The sequence below is a fragment of the Abrus precatorius genome, unplaced genomic scaffold, assembly GCF_003935025.1.
Source record: "Abrus precatorius isolate BTA unplaced genomic scaffold, Abrus_2018 Scaffold9, whole genome shotgun sequence".
NCBI classification, from domain to species: Eukaryota; Viridiplantae; Streptophyta; class Magnoliopsida; order Fabales; family Fabaceae; genus Abrus; species Abrus precatorius.
The window spans coordinates 33,491,948-33,504,716 of NW_020874439.1; the positions used below are offsets into that span (position 1 = coordinate 33,491,948).

Sequence of the window (12,769 nt, forward strand, 5' to 3'; positions counted from 1 at the left end):
TACAGCAGCAAGTCAAAGTCACATCCTACCAACCGTCTGAAATATTTGTGCTCATACCAAATTCCATTATTTATTTATTTTTCTAAATTTAGATATATATTTAAAATTAAGAAAAATTTTAGTACATTTAATTGACTTCATTTTTCACAATAAAACAATTCATTGATTCTTTCGCACATTGTTGTTACAAATACACACAACAATTTTAATTAAATACCTTAAGCAAGTATCAAATTTGTGTTACATGTAGATTTGAAAATTAGGAAATTTTTCGTGAATTTGATGAATATAGTTAAATTTTAAAAAATTCAAGAATTAAGAAACTTATTATTTAAAACAATACTAAGTTAAATAAATAAAATATTTAAATTAACATTTAATTATGAAATTTAAGTGCTTGGTGCAGTAAAAGTTATTTAGAATAAGAAGGAAGATAATCAATACTTAAAAATATTTTCGTTTAACTCTTTAAATACTCTATGAATTTATTATCTTTAAATAAATTTAATTATCTCTCATCACTTACATTAATAGTATAATTCAATTTTTAAATTAAGAGTACGTAAACTTATTATTTTTTTATACCATGTTACATACAGACTGTTTTTTATATGAAATAAATTTTTTTTAATTATATTTAATATAATAAAATATTATTACTATTATTATTGACAATTCTTTTAAAATATATTAATTTTTAAAAAGTCATCCAATGTACTTTTTATTCAAAATCTTGTTTTAATTTAACAACGTTTCTACAGTGCAAAAACTATTTAATATAAAAAATAAATGTGAAACTAAACCCTTTGCTTATTAAACAGTTTTTTACGTGTATTTAAGAATACATATTAAAAAATTGGTAAATAATATTTTTTTTCAAAAGCATAATATTTAATATTATGAATATAGTAAATTACATATTTTATTAAATTTTAATATTAATTTATTGTATATAAATTTTATTATATGTCATACATTAAAATATATTATTTATAAAATTAAATTGTTGTTCTATGGTCCTATCTAACAGGGGACTTTACTAATTAATAAGATTTAAAGTAATCCCCTCTTGAACATGTTATGATATAAATTCTAATCCTCTTTAAGGCCTTCAAAATTGTATCAGCATAGTATTAATGAATCCCCCAGCCGCAAGGACTAGAGCATCCCTCTCTCTGCTGCACCATCCCTTACTACAGGTATAAAAATTATTAAATTATAAAGTAATTCTATAATATACATTTTAATTAGTAAGACTTTCACTTGCTGTAAATAAAATATTAAAATGAAAATTTTAAAATAAATTTTAACAAATAATTAATTAGTATATTTAAGATATTGATTAAAATTAAAAGTATTTCTTAGTAAAAATACACAACCCTATTATGATTTTAAATAAAAAATATTGATTAATCTTTAACCAGTGTATTTGGTCTGTAACAAAAAAATTCAGGCATTTTCTTTACAGAACAAATATTCTTCAATCATGTACTTGGTAACCAACACAATAATATTTTAACATTAAAATAAAATAAAAAAATACCTGTCAGAAAAAAATAATTAGAAAAATAGAAGAAGAAAAAGAAAGAAGTAGGAGAAGAAACGTAATGCCTAGAAAGCGGCCAGAAGAGAACAGAAGAAAAGGGGCAGAAGACAAATCAGAAACTGCAAAGGAAATGAACAAAAGGATTCTCTATCTCCGCCATTCTTCACCGAACCCCTTTGTACGTTCAATTTCTCAATTTTCGTCTCATTCACACGCTATCTGTATGACTCTGCTTCAATTATTGCTTCTCTCGCAACACCATTTAATCTATGGTTTCTCTGATCATTTAACTGTTTCACGCTCCGTTCATATTTGTTCAAATGACACCTATTCGTTCATTCGTTTTTTTAATTTACCTTTTTCGGTTTGTTTCACTGATCATGTCAATAATCGAATTATATGCTGTCGTGGGAATAAACTTGCCGTTGGAATTTTATCAGCTATGTACTTGTTTTGCTCAATCATTTCTTTGTAAGAGAAATTAAAATGACTAAAATCAGAGTGAGATTTTTGTTTTCTGTAGGTCAACCGAGTCTGGTTTTGTGCAATTGGCATTGAACTTGAACAATTTTGGTTGCTTAACTAGTTCGTAATATGTTTGGATGGAGGAGTTTGGAGGGAAAGGGAGACAAGATTAATTTTTCATTTTTTAAGTTAAAGAATATTTAAATGTTTGAAAACATGAATGCGGGTGACTAATTTAATAAATTGATAATCTTCCGTTTTGAATAATTATCAATTGAGGATAATGTTTACTTAAAATGAAAAATTACCCCTCCTTCTCTTCCCCACCAAACTCATCCATCCAAATATGCTCTTAAATGATTCAAATCCAGCCTTCTTAGGTGTTATGGCCTTCAATGGATTTGGAATTTGGGGAATCCTAAGTGCAATGTAATTGAAAATTCCTATGCTTGACTTATAGTAAGTATTTATTGTCAAAACTGATGCAGGTAGTATATGTGTTGCGATTCTACCAATTTGGTTGAGGCTCCGCATACACAACAAGGACCACCCTATTTTCTGCTCTGGACTCTATTCTGGACCTTTGCTTGAACTTAAACGCTTTGCACTCACTTTGGTCATTGATGTGGCCCATATACTTGCTATTCAACAAGATTCTCAATACAGGAGATGAAAGAGAATTAAAAGATGATAATTTGAATGCGATAGATCCGTACCTGTTTCAGCAGCCATCAAGTAACGTAGATTCCCATCCTCCCTCCTTATGCCAGTCACAATTCATTGAAGTAAGTACATATGATTTGTGGCTGACATCTTGTACTTTACATATTATACTACAAATATTTTCCTGTTGATTATATCTGTAATGAAGTTTATCTAATTATGCTTATAGGTACCACATGTAAACCAAGTATATACATGGGATTGTGGCCTTGCTTGTGTCTTGATGGTTTTGAAAACTATTGGTGTCAACAATTACAATATTCAAGCACTGGCCGAACTATGCTCCACAACTAGGTCTTTTCCTCTATAAAAGCTTAAAATTGTCGTTACTGTCTCTTATGAAATGCTTGAAGATCCTAGATAATATACACATGGCAATGTCTAATGCAACCAAGAAGGACGTATTGTTCAGAGTCTTCAGACTTCTTTAATAGTTTAAGAAAAGCAAAGTGCCTAAAGTAAGCACACTCAAAAAAACCCTGTGTAGGCCTCACTGTGGCTTCCACACAAAGTTGTGAGAATATACTCAGTAGGAATTTGCCTATGCAAGTATGTCTGTAGTCCTCCTCTTCCCTGTCTTTTTTTAATTGAAAACCATAAACAGTCTTAAATTGTTAATCAGGTGGAAAGGTTTCTTTGTTTCCTCACATTACGTTTTGGACCTAAGTATCATCAAATTTTGCGGACAAAAATACTGAATAAACGTATATGCTGAATTCTGATTAATATAATGATATTACCTATAACTAGCCTTCCTCCTTGGTCCCTTCGTCTTTTATTAAGCTCAGACTTCTCATTTGCATTTTACATCTTACCTAGTTACCTAAAGATAATTACATATATTGTATATTTTAATCCTTATTTGATAATTCCATGGTGGTGGTTGTTGTCATCATCATTATTATATACATTTTCCTTGCAAGGTTTTGTTAAAAAACCAACTATCACAAAATTTTTAGCTGTTAGGTGGAAAAAAAATTGAATAATTTCAATTTGATTATATTCCTAATACCTCTCCTGCAAGATCCCTTTAAAATTGGATTTGGACTTTGGATAATGCACAAGCTCCTTACATTGTGCTTAAATTCAACATGAAATGTTAAGAAAAACAGGGGTGGCAAGAGGCAAACAACGGCATTTGATTTACCTATGAATCTGAATCAAATGCTAAAACAGATCAATATCATGTGCCGAAATAAAAGACAGATGAATATTGTAATTCAATACGAAAATATATTACAAACTTCTGATTAGTCTCACTGTTTACTACTGCTTTGCAGCATTTGGACTGTTGATTTGGCGTATTTGTTACAGAGATTTTCTGTGACTTTTTCCTACTTCACAGTGACATTTGGTGCAAACCCAAACTACTGTGTTGAATCATTTTACAAGGTGATTCACTGTCATACTGAAATAGTAACAAGCTCTTTTAGTTTTTTTGAGTAAATCCCCAATATGGTATCAACTGATTTTTGAAACATCAATTGGTTCCTAAAATCATGATTTTTGGTCATTGAACAGTAACGTTTGGACTATTTTAATGTGATAACAGTATCATTTGAAGAGTATATTGATCTAGTAATCTTTTAACAAGCAAATTAATGTTCCAAAAATGTTTCAAGGGCCAAATGGGGGCTTACTTTGACTCTTATGTCTTTGTTCATGTCTGTGTAGTTGAAGAAATAGAAGATATAAGATTCTCTTTGAGTGGTTGAAATATGGATTCGAGATATATTGGTATTGGAGTTTTATCCAAGAGGACATTTTAAAAGGCATAGGGTTAGGCAATTCACCAGTGTTGACAGAAAAATGGACCTGTTTTGCCTAAATTGTACTTGAGCTTGGCTCTAGGTCTTATTGATAATCATGATTGAGTAGAACAGAGGTGCCAGTTCATAGGTTATGGCATGTTCAGTTTTATGATTGTCACTTTTGATGTTGGTTTATTGGATATTTTGAAATAACTATACCCTTCTTTTTATCTTTCTGTTGCATGCATTTAGTGCTTTGTCTGCCTATAGTGTCAAGTTGATAGGATTTTGTATTAAATACTGTATAGGAGGAATTGCCTAATGATCTAGTGAGAGTGGATACGCTATTTCAGAAGGCAATGGAGGCTGGAATTGATATACAGGTATTCTGCACTTCTTTTTATTGAATCCCTTCCCAAAAAAGTTTTGAGATTGTTACCTATTGGAGAAGAAAAAGGGGAAATTCTATAATAGCATTTCTTTCAATTAATGTTTTTATTCTTACATTTATCTTGGTAGGAAATAATTGAAGGATGTAAAATCAGTTGCACTCTTACTACAAACATTGAGCTCTGATTATTAGGAATTTTTTTTATAAAGCTTTATTTAGTGGTCTATGGAGGATTTGTCGGAATTGGACAAGTAGAACTTTGTGCTTGTTGTCTTCTCTTCTGTGTGGAGACATTGTATTTGCTTACGACCTTGGTGTTTATTCATAAGTAGTCAACAAACCTTTTCATCTTTTAACAGTGCAGGTCAATTAGTGGGGAAGAGATTTCAATTCTCATATTGTCTGGGAAATATATTGCTATTGCATTAGTTGACCACAGCAAATTGAGGTACAGATTTCTTATAAATCTTTCTTTCCTTTCTGGATTTAGTACTTGAATTGACAATAATTGTACAACATTTACATGCTTCAAATGCTACTACCAAAGATCATTAATTGACACACTTATTTTCAGAAAATTTAATATGCTACCCTGAATGTTCTGTAAAATCTTCACTATAGTGTTTTATTTTTCCTCAATAATGTCATTTTCTTTGGTTCTTTTATCGAACTCAATGGTATTGTATGATTCATGTAGCCCAACTCACCTAGTGGGATAAGGTTTAATTACTGATATTGTAATGTCATTTTCTTTGGTGATGGCCAATTCTATCTGCTTCTGAAAAGGTTCTGTTTCAGTCATGCGTGGCAAGAAGATGTTCAGGTCCCTGGTGTCTTCAGCAACAACTCTGGCTACACAGGTGAACAATTATATTTTAGTTTTAACATATTTTTAACTGTTTTGGATGTATTCTTTCCAAGTGGAAGAAGTTACTACCATACAACTGTCCTATACACGAGTTACACTCCTTTTGATTTGTTTAGTTTAACACTAGTGTGGTATGCATGCACTAAATGACTTCTTCATATGTTGGGTTTTGACTACTGTATAAACATATTATTGAATTTCAATATCATATAATATAATATTTATACACATTACATTAATTTAATCGTAATTTTGTATATAATATTATATATTGTACATATATATAGCTTATTGCTTGTTAATAAGTGTTGGAACATATTTGGATCCTAACTTAGGTAACTTTATCAAATAAAACTAAATGTTTCATATTAAACAAGTCACAGCTGTCTCTTAGAATAGTCAAGGCAACAAGGGATAACACCCAAGACTTGTAAGAAGGCATCTAATTTAGGCGTGGGAACTGTAATCCAATAAGTGGCTTGGTAGTATTTCCTCAAGCCTCAAAATGCGAGACACCATGGTTATCATAAGATGGAGAACAAATCTCATGACAACTGGACAAAATGATGCCTTTGATTGACTAAATTTCTACCTAATTCGATACATAACTTTGATTTTAGTGGGAAATTTTAAGATGGAGTTGCTAAATGGAGAAGAGAATATTTTAGAGAGAATCTAGAGGATGAAAATGGTCTCTTATTCTACTATCATTATGCAAAATATCCATATATATAGTCACTTTGTAGACATAGTGGAGGTACCATTTCCTTGGCTGAGAGTAAATGAGTGCCACTTCCTACTAATTTCGGAGTACTAAATGCATTTTAACATGTGAACATGTGATGCATGAGCTGCACATAAATCTAACAAGCTTAACATGGAAGTAGGACATCTTTTCATCATTGTTACACACCTCATGAGTTTGCAAACCCACCAATTTTCCTTTTCTCAATATTAGTTATTTCTCCTTTTCTTTCAAATCCACCCCCAACAAAACAAGTAATGTGTGTTTTTAAGGACAGGGAAGCTGATATATCTTTTATAGATCACACTGTATTGTATCTATATTAAGTTCAAAGACTGATAGATGATGTTCTAAAGTTCTAATTCTTGAACTCCAAGATTATGCTTTTTACAACAATGAATAAGAGCTTATTTTCTAACATGAGAAACCAGGCAGTATCCTCAACTGATTTATACTTCTGTTAGTATCCATCCCATCATTCTGAAACTAATCAATTTATTAAATCAATTAACAAGCAGAAAAATTCTATTGGCAGGGCACTACGTTTTGCTATGTGGTTATGATGCTGGAGCAGATATGTTTGAGATTAGAGATCCTGCCAGCTCTAAGTATCCTCTTTTCCCTCCTTCTACTTCTGGATTTATGTTAAAATTTTCTGTACAACAATATTTTACTGTTATTAAGATCTTTACCATCACATGTGGATCATAAACATGACAATTGGATCCATAACTCATTTAATCATTTAGTCAACGTTTTTTTTCCTTTGAGGAAAAAAAATCTTAGAGCATATAATGCACGTATAAAATTTGGTAAAATTGCATAAATAAGAAATATTTATTTCTCTGAATGGCACCATTTTTTCCATGTTCACCGTTATTTCCATGTCATTGTGACAAATCCACAGAGAATTCCACTTTTTTCAATAATTTTGTGTTGGCATCTAGGGGTTATTGTAATGAATAATGAGTCTTCAAAGCGTCATTTAACATAGTTGCTTCTAGTTTTTTGTCTCTTGGACGAAAAACTGAAGAAAAGAAACTTAGTTTATGTTAAGTTAAATCATATGGCTTCTTCTACTGCATGGGTATATAATCATATGAATCAAACAAGAATTCATAATATGAAATCTAAAACTTTTGAGAACCTGAGAGGAAAAACATTGTACAGTAGAGTTTTCTAATGAAATGGACAAAAATAAATGTTTAGTGAAGCAGTCCTAGAATAGAATTTATTTTCTTCATACTTACTTTGTTATGCATTCTGCATTAAATAAAATAAGTTCAATGAGGTATTTAAGCCATGGGGCTCTCCTACCTAATAGACTAATCTTTTGAATTGAACTCTCTCCTAATGTGCTTAAGCATTAACCCAATTATTCATTGTTTTCTCATATAAGCTGCATCCACTCTGTTGAGCATTCATATTTGTGTGGTTCTTAAAAGAAAGTTCTTTCCAGTTCCAATGTTCATGACATTTATCCAGGCAGTGGATGTTTAATGATACTGATAATGGTTCCATTTTGATTGTATCATTGGTATTGTTTGTTAAGCCTTCTGTTTTAGTGGATAAACGATCTGTTTCCTTAACTATGTTGTTTGAGCATGCTAACTGTTTAGAAGGGTCAGGGTGCTACTGTCAGTTATGGTTACAATTTTGGCTTATGAAGTTCAATCTATCAAGTTTGCACATACTGCTTCTATAACCATTAACCACATATTTGATGAAATAACCTGCCAGATCAGACTAGTAGCATAGGCAAACAAACTCTCCCTCCGGTGCATCAATTTTAGATGTCTACTTTCATGCCTTAGATGACGAAAACCATTTGTGTGGGTGTTCTTAATATTTTGTGTAATGCCTCATGGTTATAGCTTGATTCCTTTTCACTGTAGACTTTACTGATATAGCAAAGGACTCAAACAAACGAGTGAAATGACATCGGTCAAATCATTATTTTTATTTTATTAATTTTCAAAAACAATATGCTGGAATATGACAAACATCTGCATATTATTTGAGTGGATAAATTATTGCCTAGTTCTTTTTGTCATGTTGATCCTAAAATGAGAGTTGATTGGTCATCTTTAGAAATTCACAAATTTGAAATTCCCTGAAAATATGCAGGAAACATAAGAGGATCTCTTCGAAGTCCTTAGAAGAAGCTCGCAAAGCCTTTGGTACTGATGAGGACCTTCTGTTGGTAAGTTAATTCATCGTATACTTCTTACATATTTGTGTGAAATAATAATTGCTTTTTCTTGCATGGCCAAGCAGATATCTTTGGAGAATAGCACTACCCTCCATCAACCTTCTCTGCAACTTTCCATCGATGTCAATACCTATTCTTGATTTTTCTTTCCCTGTTTTGCAACGGTTTATGAGTTGTATTGCTGCATTTTGTTTTGTTTTTTTTTTCTCTTTTTTGCATATATAGCATATTCCTTGTGTATTTTAGGTGCCACATTTAGTTTTTTTGTATTTCTATTCCAGTAAAAACCTCTTGAAATGGTTTCTTCTGGGTTGTACGCATTTTGTAGGTTTACGCAAAACTGTATAGTAAAATGTCAATTCATTCTAATCTGTGTATTCAGACAACTGTAATTAGTGTAATGTCTTTAATGGATTCGGAGTTCAATTGCATTCCTCCACCTGCATAAAATGTTTCCATAACCATCGGATAACGTGACATCGGTCTTCTTTATTAATAATTCTTTAGGTAGATTATTGTTCAGCTTACCTTTTCTTGTAATTATGAACAAATTCAATACGGTCACTCATAACAGGTGAATACTATCTAGTAGGAAGGTTTCCATGATCATAGCAATGGCACTACAGAAGACAAGATTGCTTCAGGTATTATCTTTTCAATAAATGCATCTGATGCCACCATTTTTTCAGTGAATTTCGTACTCATTCATGACATGTTCGACGTACCATTAAACATTAAATGCATCCTCTGTCATTTAACGTGTTTTACTCTGAATATATGAATGCGTGTATTATATTATATTCTACACATATAAACACTCGCACATGCGAGAGGTAAGTGGATGCAGTCCTGGTTTCGGGGCTTTTCGCCATTTGGCTCGGGTTTTGATACTATTTCCTAAAATATGGATCTAGTTGTGGAGCTCATTTAAAAACTAGAACAATTTTATCAGCAAGCAAGCATGGTTAAGATTCAATAATTATATTATTGGTGGCTATGTTATTGCTGTGTTTTCATCGAACAATTGTTGTCATAAGTGATTAATTTTTTTGTGAATGACGGTGGTGGAGGCATGGTGATGGAAGAAATGAGTTGGTCAAAACGGTGATAGATTCTGTCGTGTAAGTGGAACTCACTTTTCCAAGAATCTTCTAAAAGTGTTTCCCGACACACCGTCTCTTTCCCGCGGAACAACGAAACATGCTCGTCCATAACTTGTTTTTATCAAATTAAATATTAGGACTTCGTTAATAAGTACTTCCTGAAAATAGTTAAAAACAAAAATATTAATGCAAATAATAGCAAAATATTAGAGAAAGAATAATAACAACATATTATTTTAATTCTTTTAACATAGCTACGTTTATTTTAGGGGGAAGGCGGGAAAAGAGGGCCAAAGCCCAACTTTAGCTCAACCCTAAGTTCATACTACATAATGCCATGATTATATCCGATTATTATTTAGAAGAACTAGATAAAAATAAGACTTTATCATATTTTTTATTCTTATAAAAGTGGCCCCTTTAAAATTAATCATTAAATTTTTTTTATAATTTAATATCTAGTATAGTAACTAATAGTAACTAGTAATTGTTATGGATCTAGATTTTTTTGCTATTTTGCAAAGAACTTAGTTTTCAGTTTAAATTTGCTTAAATAAAATACAGTTTACTTTAAATTTGTTTAAACGAATTTGGTAAAGTATGATTTTAGCTTTAAGTAAAAAAAAATTGTTTAAGCAAATTTAATAAAAAAGTAATTTTTGTTTAAGCTAAAATTATAAAAAAAAATTAAAATTTCATCTTTTTCTTTTCTAAACGAAAGAAAAATTAAAAAACATTTGTAAAAATTATGTAGTCACACTTTATGGTCATATTATAAAATTTTAAGTGTTTTAAAATATGTAATAATATAAATATTTCTTAACTAATTTTTTAAAATTATTATTTTTATAATTCTTATCATTATTTTCAATAATTTAATTTAATTCCAAATAGTTTTATCAAACTAATATTTAGTACATCTAGTATACTAAATAATATATTTAGAATATTTAGTGTGATGATAAAATAAAAAAAAATTATAATTTAAAAAATAAGAAGATAAAATTTTAAATTTTTTTACAATTTGACCTTAAACAAAAATTATCTTTACATTTAATTCATTTAAGCAAATTTATGAGTTAAATTAAAATATTTTTTCTTTCAAATTTAGCTTAAATGAATTTAGAGATCTACAGGTTCCCCCAAAAGCGCGGACCCCAATGGTTACTGCTCATCATTATTTTGTGCAATAAATAAATATTATTCAATTAATTGGTGGTAAATATTAATGAGAATGGTGCGAATGAATTGTCCGTGTGGTGCAGAGCTACAAGTTGGAGAGTACAAGGATATACTTCGACCGTCTCCATTGGCTGTTCATCCTACTAGCAAATTTGGATGGGTTGCAATACTTGGGTTGACTTTTTTGAAAGAGATTCAATCCCAAAATCAAAAAAAGACAGAGAAACCCTGGAATTTTTTTTTTCTAGGGCTCTATTTCGTGGCGTTCAAAAGTGGAAGCCTCCAGATTTGAGTGTTTCGTGAAATCAAACTCCGATTACGATTGGTGCGAGTTGGAATTTGCACGCCGGGAAGGAGTAAAAATGGAAATGAGTTTGAGGTTAGTGAAAATAGCTGGTTTTGGCTAAGCTGAAGCCACGACGATGCCGTAAAATGGGTGAAACAGTGTCGTGAGAGGATGAATGATGAAGAATGTTTGTAGAGGAAGAGAGCCGAGAGAGTGAGCAAGGTGCTGCCAGATAAGGATACACTTTTACGCTGTAGTTTTATATGATAGGATTTTTATTTTATTTTTAAGAATATTTCAAATTTTCCTCTGCTTAAAGTACTTATAAAGATACTCTAATAATAAAGTTAATTCTTGATATAAGACAATAAATATTATTTTATATTTTAAAATTCTCTCTTGTCATTTTTACCTTTTTTATAGATATTATATTGAGTTTTAGTAGGTTAATCCTAAATTATTATTTTGATTATTTAATTAATTATTTTATTTTGTCTATTAATTTATTTTAATTTTGATGTAATTGAAAAAGTATAAATACTCTTCGTCTTGAAATACAGTTGAAGGGGTATTTATTTTTAAATTAACTTTTGTGTGATAAAATATTAAATGACAGTAATTTTAAATATTTTAAAAAGTAAATTTAAAAAAAAATTAAAAGACAATATTCTTATACGAACTAAAAATATAAAAATAAAAAAAGGCAATGACATTTTTATCTGCTTACAATAATTGTAACATTTACTGGTTAAATCAGACATCACTTGTGCTTGTCACTCGTCTGTTCTTCAGAGGTTACTTTCCCGCTGTTGCCGGTATTACAACATGTCCGCTGTCAAATAGTAGTTTCTTGTTTTTTTTTTTTTTTTTCCCTAGTATTTCTCACTTTTATTAGTGATACTGTTTCACACTCTTTGAAACACTCTTACATGCACGCGGCACGTGCACACACAAATGCGTAATGAACAACTTTGTAAAACCAGTATCCTTTTTTTTTCCCTAAAATGATACTTGTTTTTGTTTTAAATGTTCAATATAAGATTTTTCTGATTCAATTTTTTCCATGGGAGTAAAAAACACAAAAATGAAACAAATGCACTTAACAGTTGTCACAAATTTCCTTATATTTCGTACATTCTTAAATATAAATAAACCTATTCATCACTGGGACAAATTCTCAAATGATGATTTGATAAAAGTTTACAAGAGTCGAAGAGACAAACTTCTATTCAAGCCATAATTTAGAAATTTCATAATCGAAAACCAAACATGATCAAGTGTTCGGAACACCATCATCGAGATCCATTATAACAATGTCAAAAGTTGTCAACGATAAATGCGAATCAATCGTCAAGGCGCACCTAACTTGGACAAAAAAAAAAAACGTAATGATACACATATTTTTCTGTATCACAAACAATACTCATAAGAGATCATTTTATTTAAATTAAATAGAGTTATAATAAATAACCGTTCTTTTCAAATATTTAATACAGT

The 12,769-nt window shown here is 30.4% G+C and overlaps 1 protein-coding gene across 1 annotated transcript; it reads left to right on the plus strand.

Annotated features, from left to right (window-relative positions):
• The first annotated feature begins 1,592 nt into the window (after nt 1-1,592).
• Nucleotides 1,593-9,123, plus strand: LOC113849889 (protein GUCD1). The gene is made up of 10 exons (XM_027480115.1): nt 1,593-1,724; nt 2,500-2,796; nt 2,904-3,028; nt 4,015-4,126; nt 4,794-4,868; nt 5,236-5,324; nt 5,675-5,736; nt 7,025-7,097; nt 8,617-8,692; nt 8,767-9,123. The coding sequence occupies exons 2-10, from the start codon at nt 2,635-2,637 to the stop codon at nt 8,839-8,841; spliced, it is 849 nt and encodes a 282-aa protein (XP_027335916.1). The 5' UTR covers nt 1,593-1,724; nt 2,500-2,634; the 3' UTR covers nt 8,842-9,123.
• The last annotated feature ends 3,646 nt before the right edge of the window (nt 9,124-12,769 follow it).

Bases quoted from the DNA above. Each gene is read 5' to 3' on its own strand.
- LOC113849889 (XM_027480115.1), top strand. From the start codon at position 2,635: ATGTGGCCCATATACTTGCTATTCAACAAGATTCTCAATACAGGAGAT. The intron at 5,737-7,024 runs GTGAACAATTAT...TTCTATTGGCAG, and splicing joins CAACAACTCTGGCTACACAG to GGCACTACGTTTTGCTATGT. The intron at 7,098-8,616 runs GTATCCTCTTTT...GAAAATATGCAG, and splicing joins AGAGATCCTGCCAGCTCTAA to GAAACATAAGAGGATCTCTT.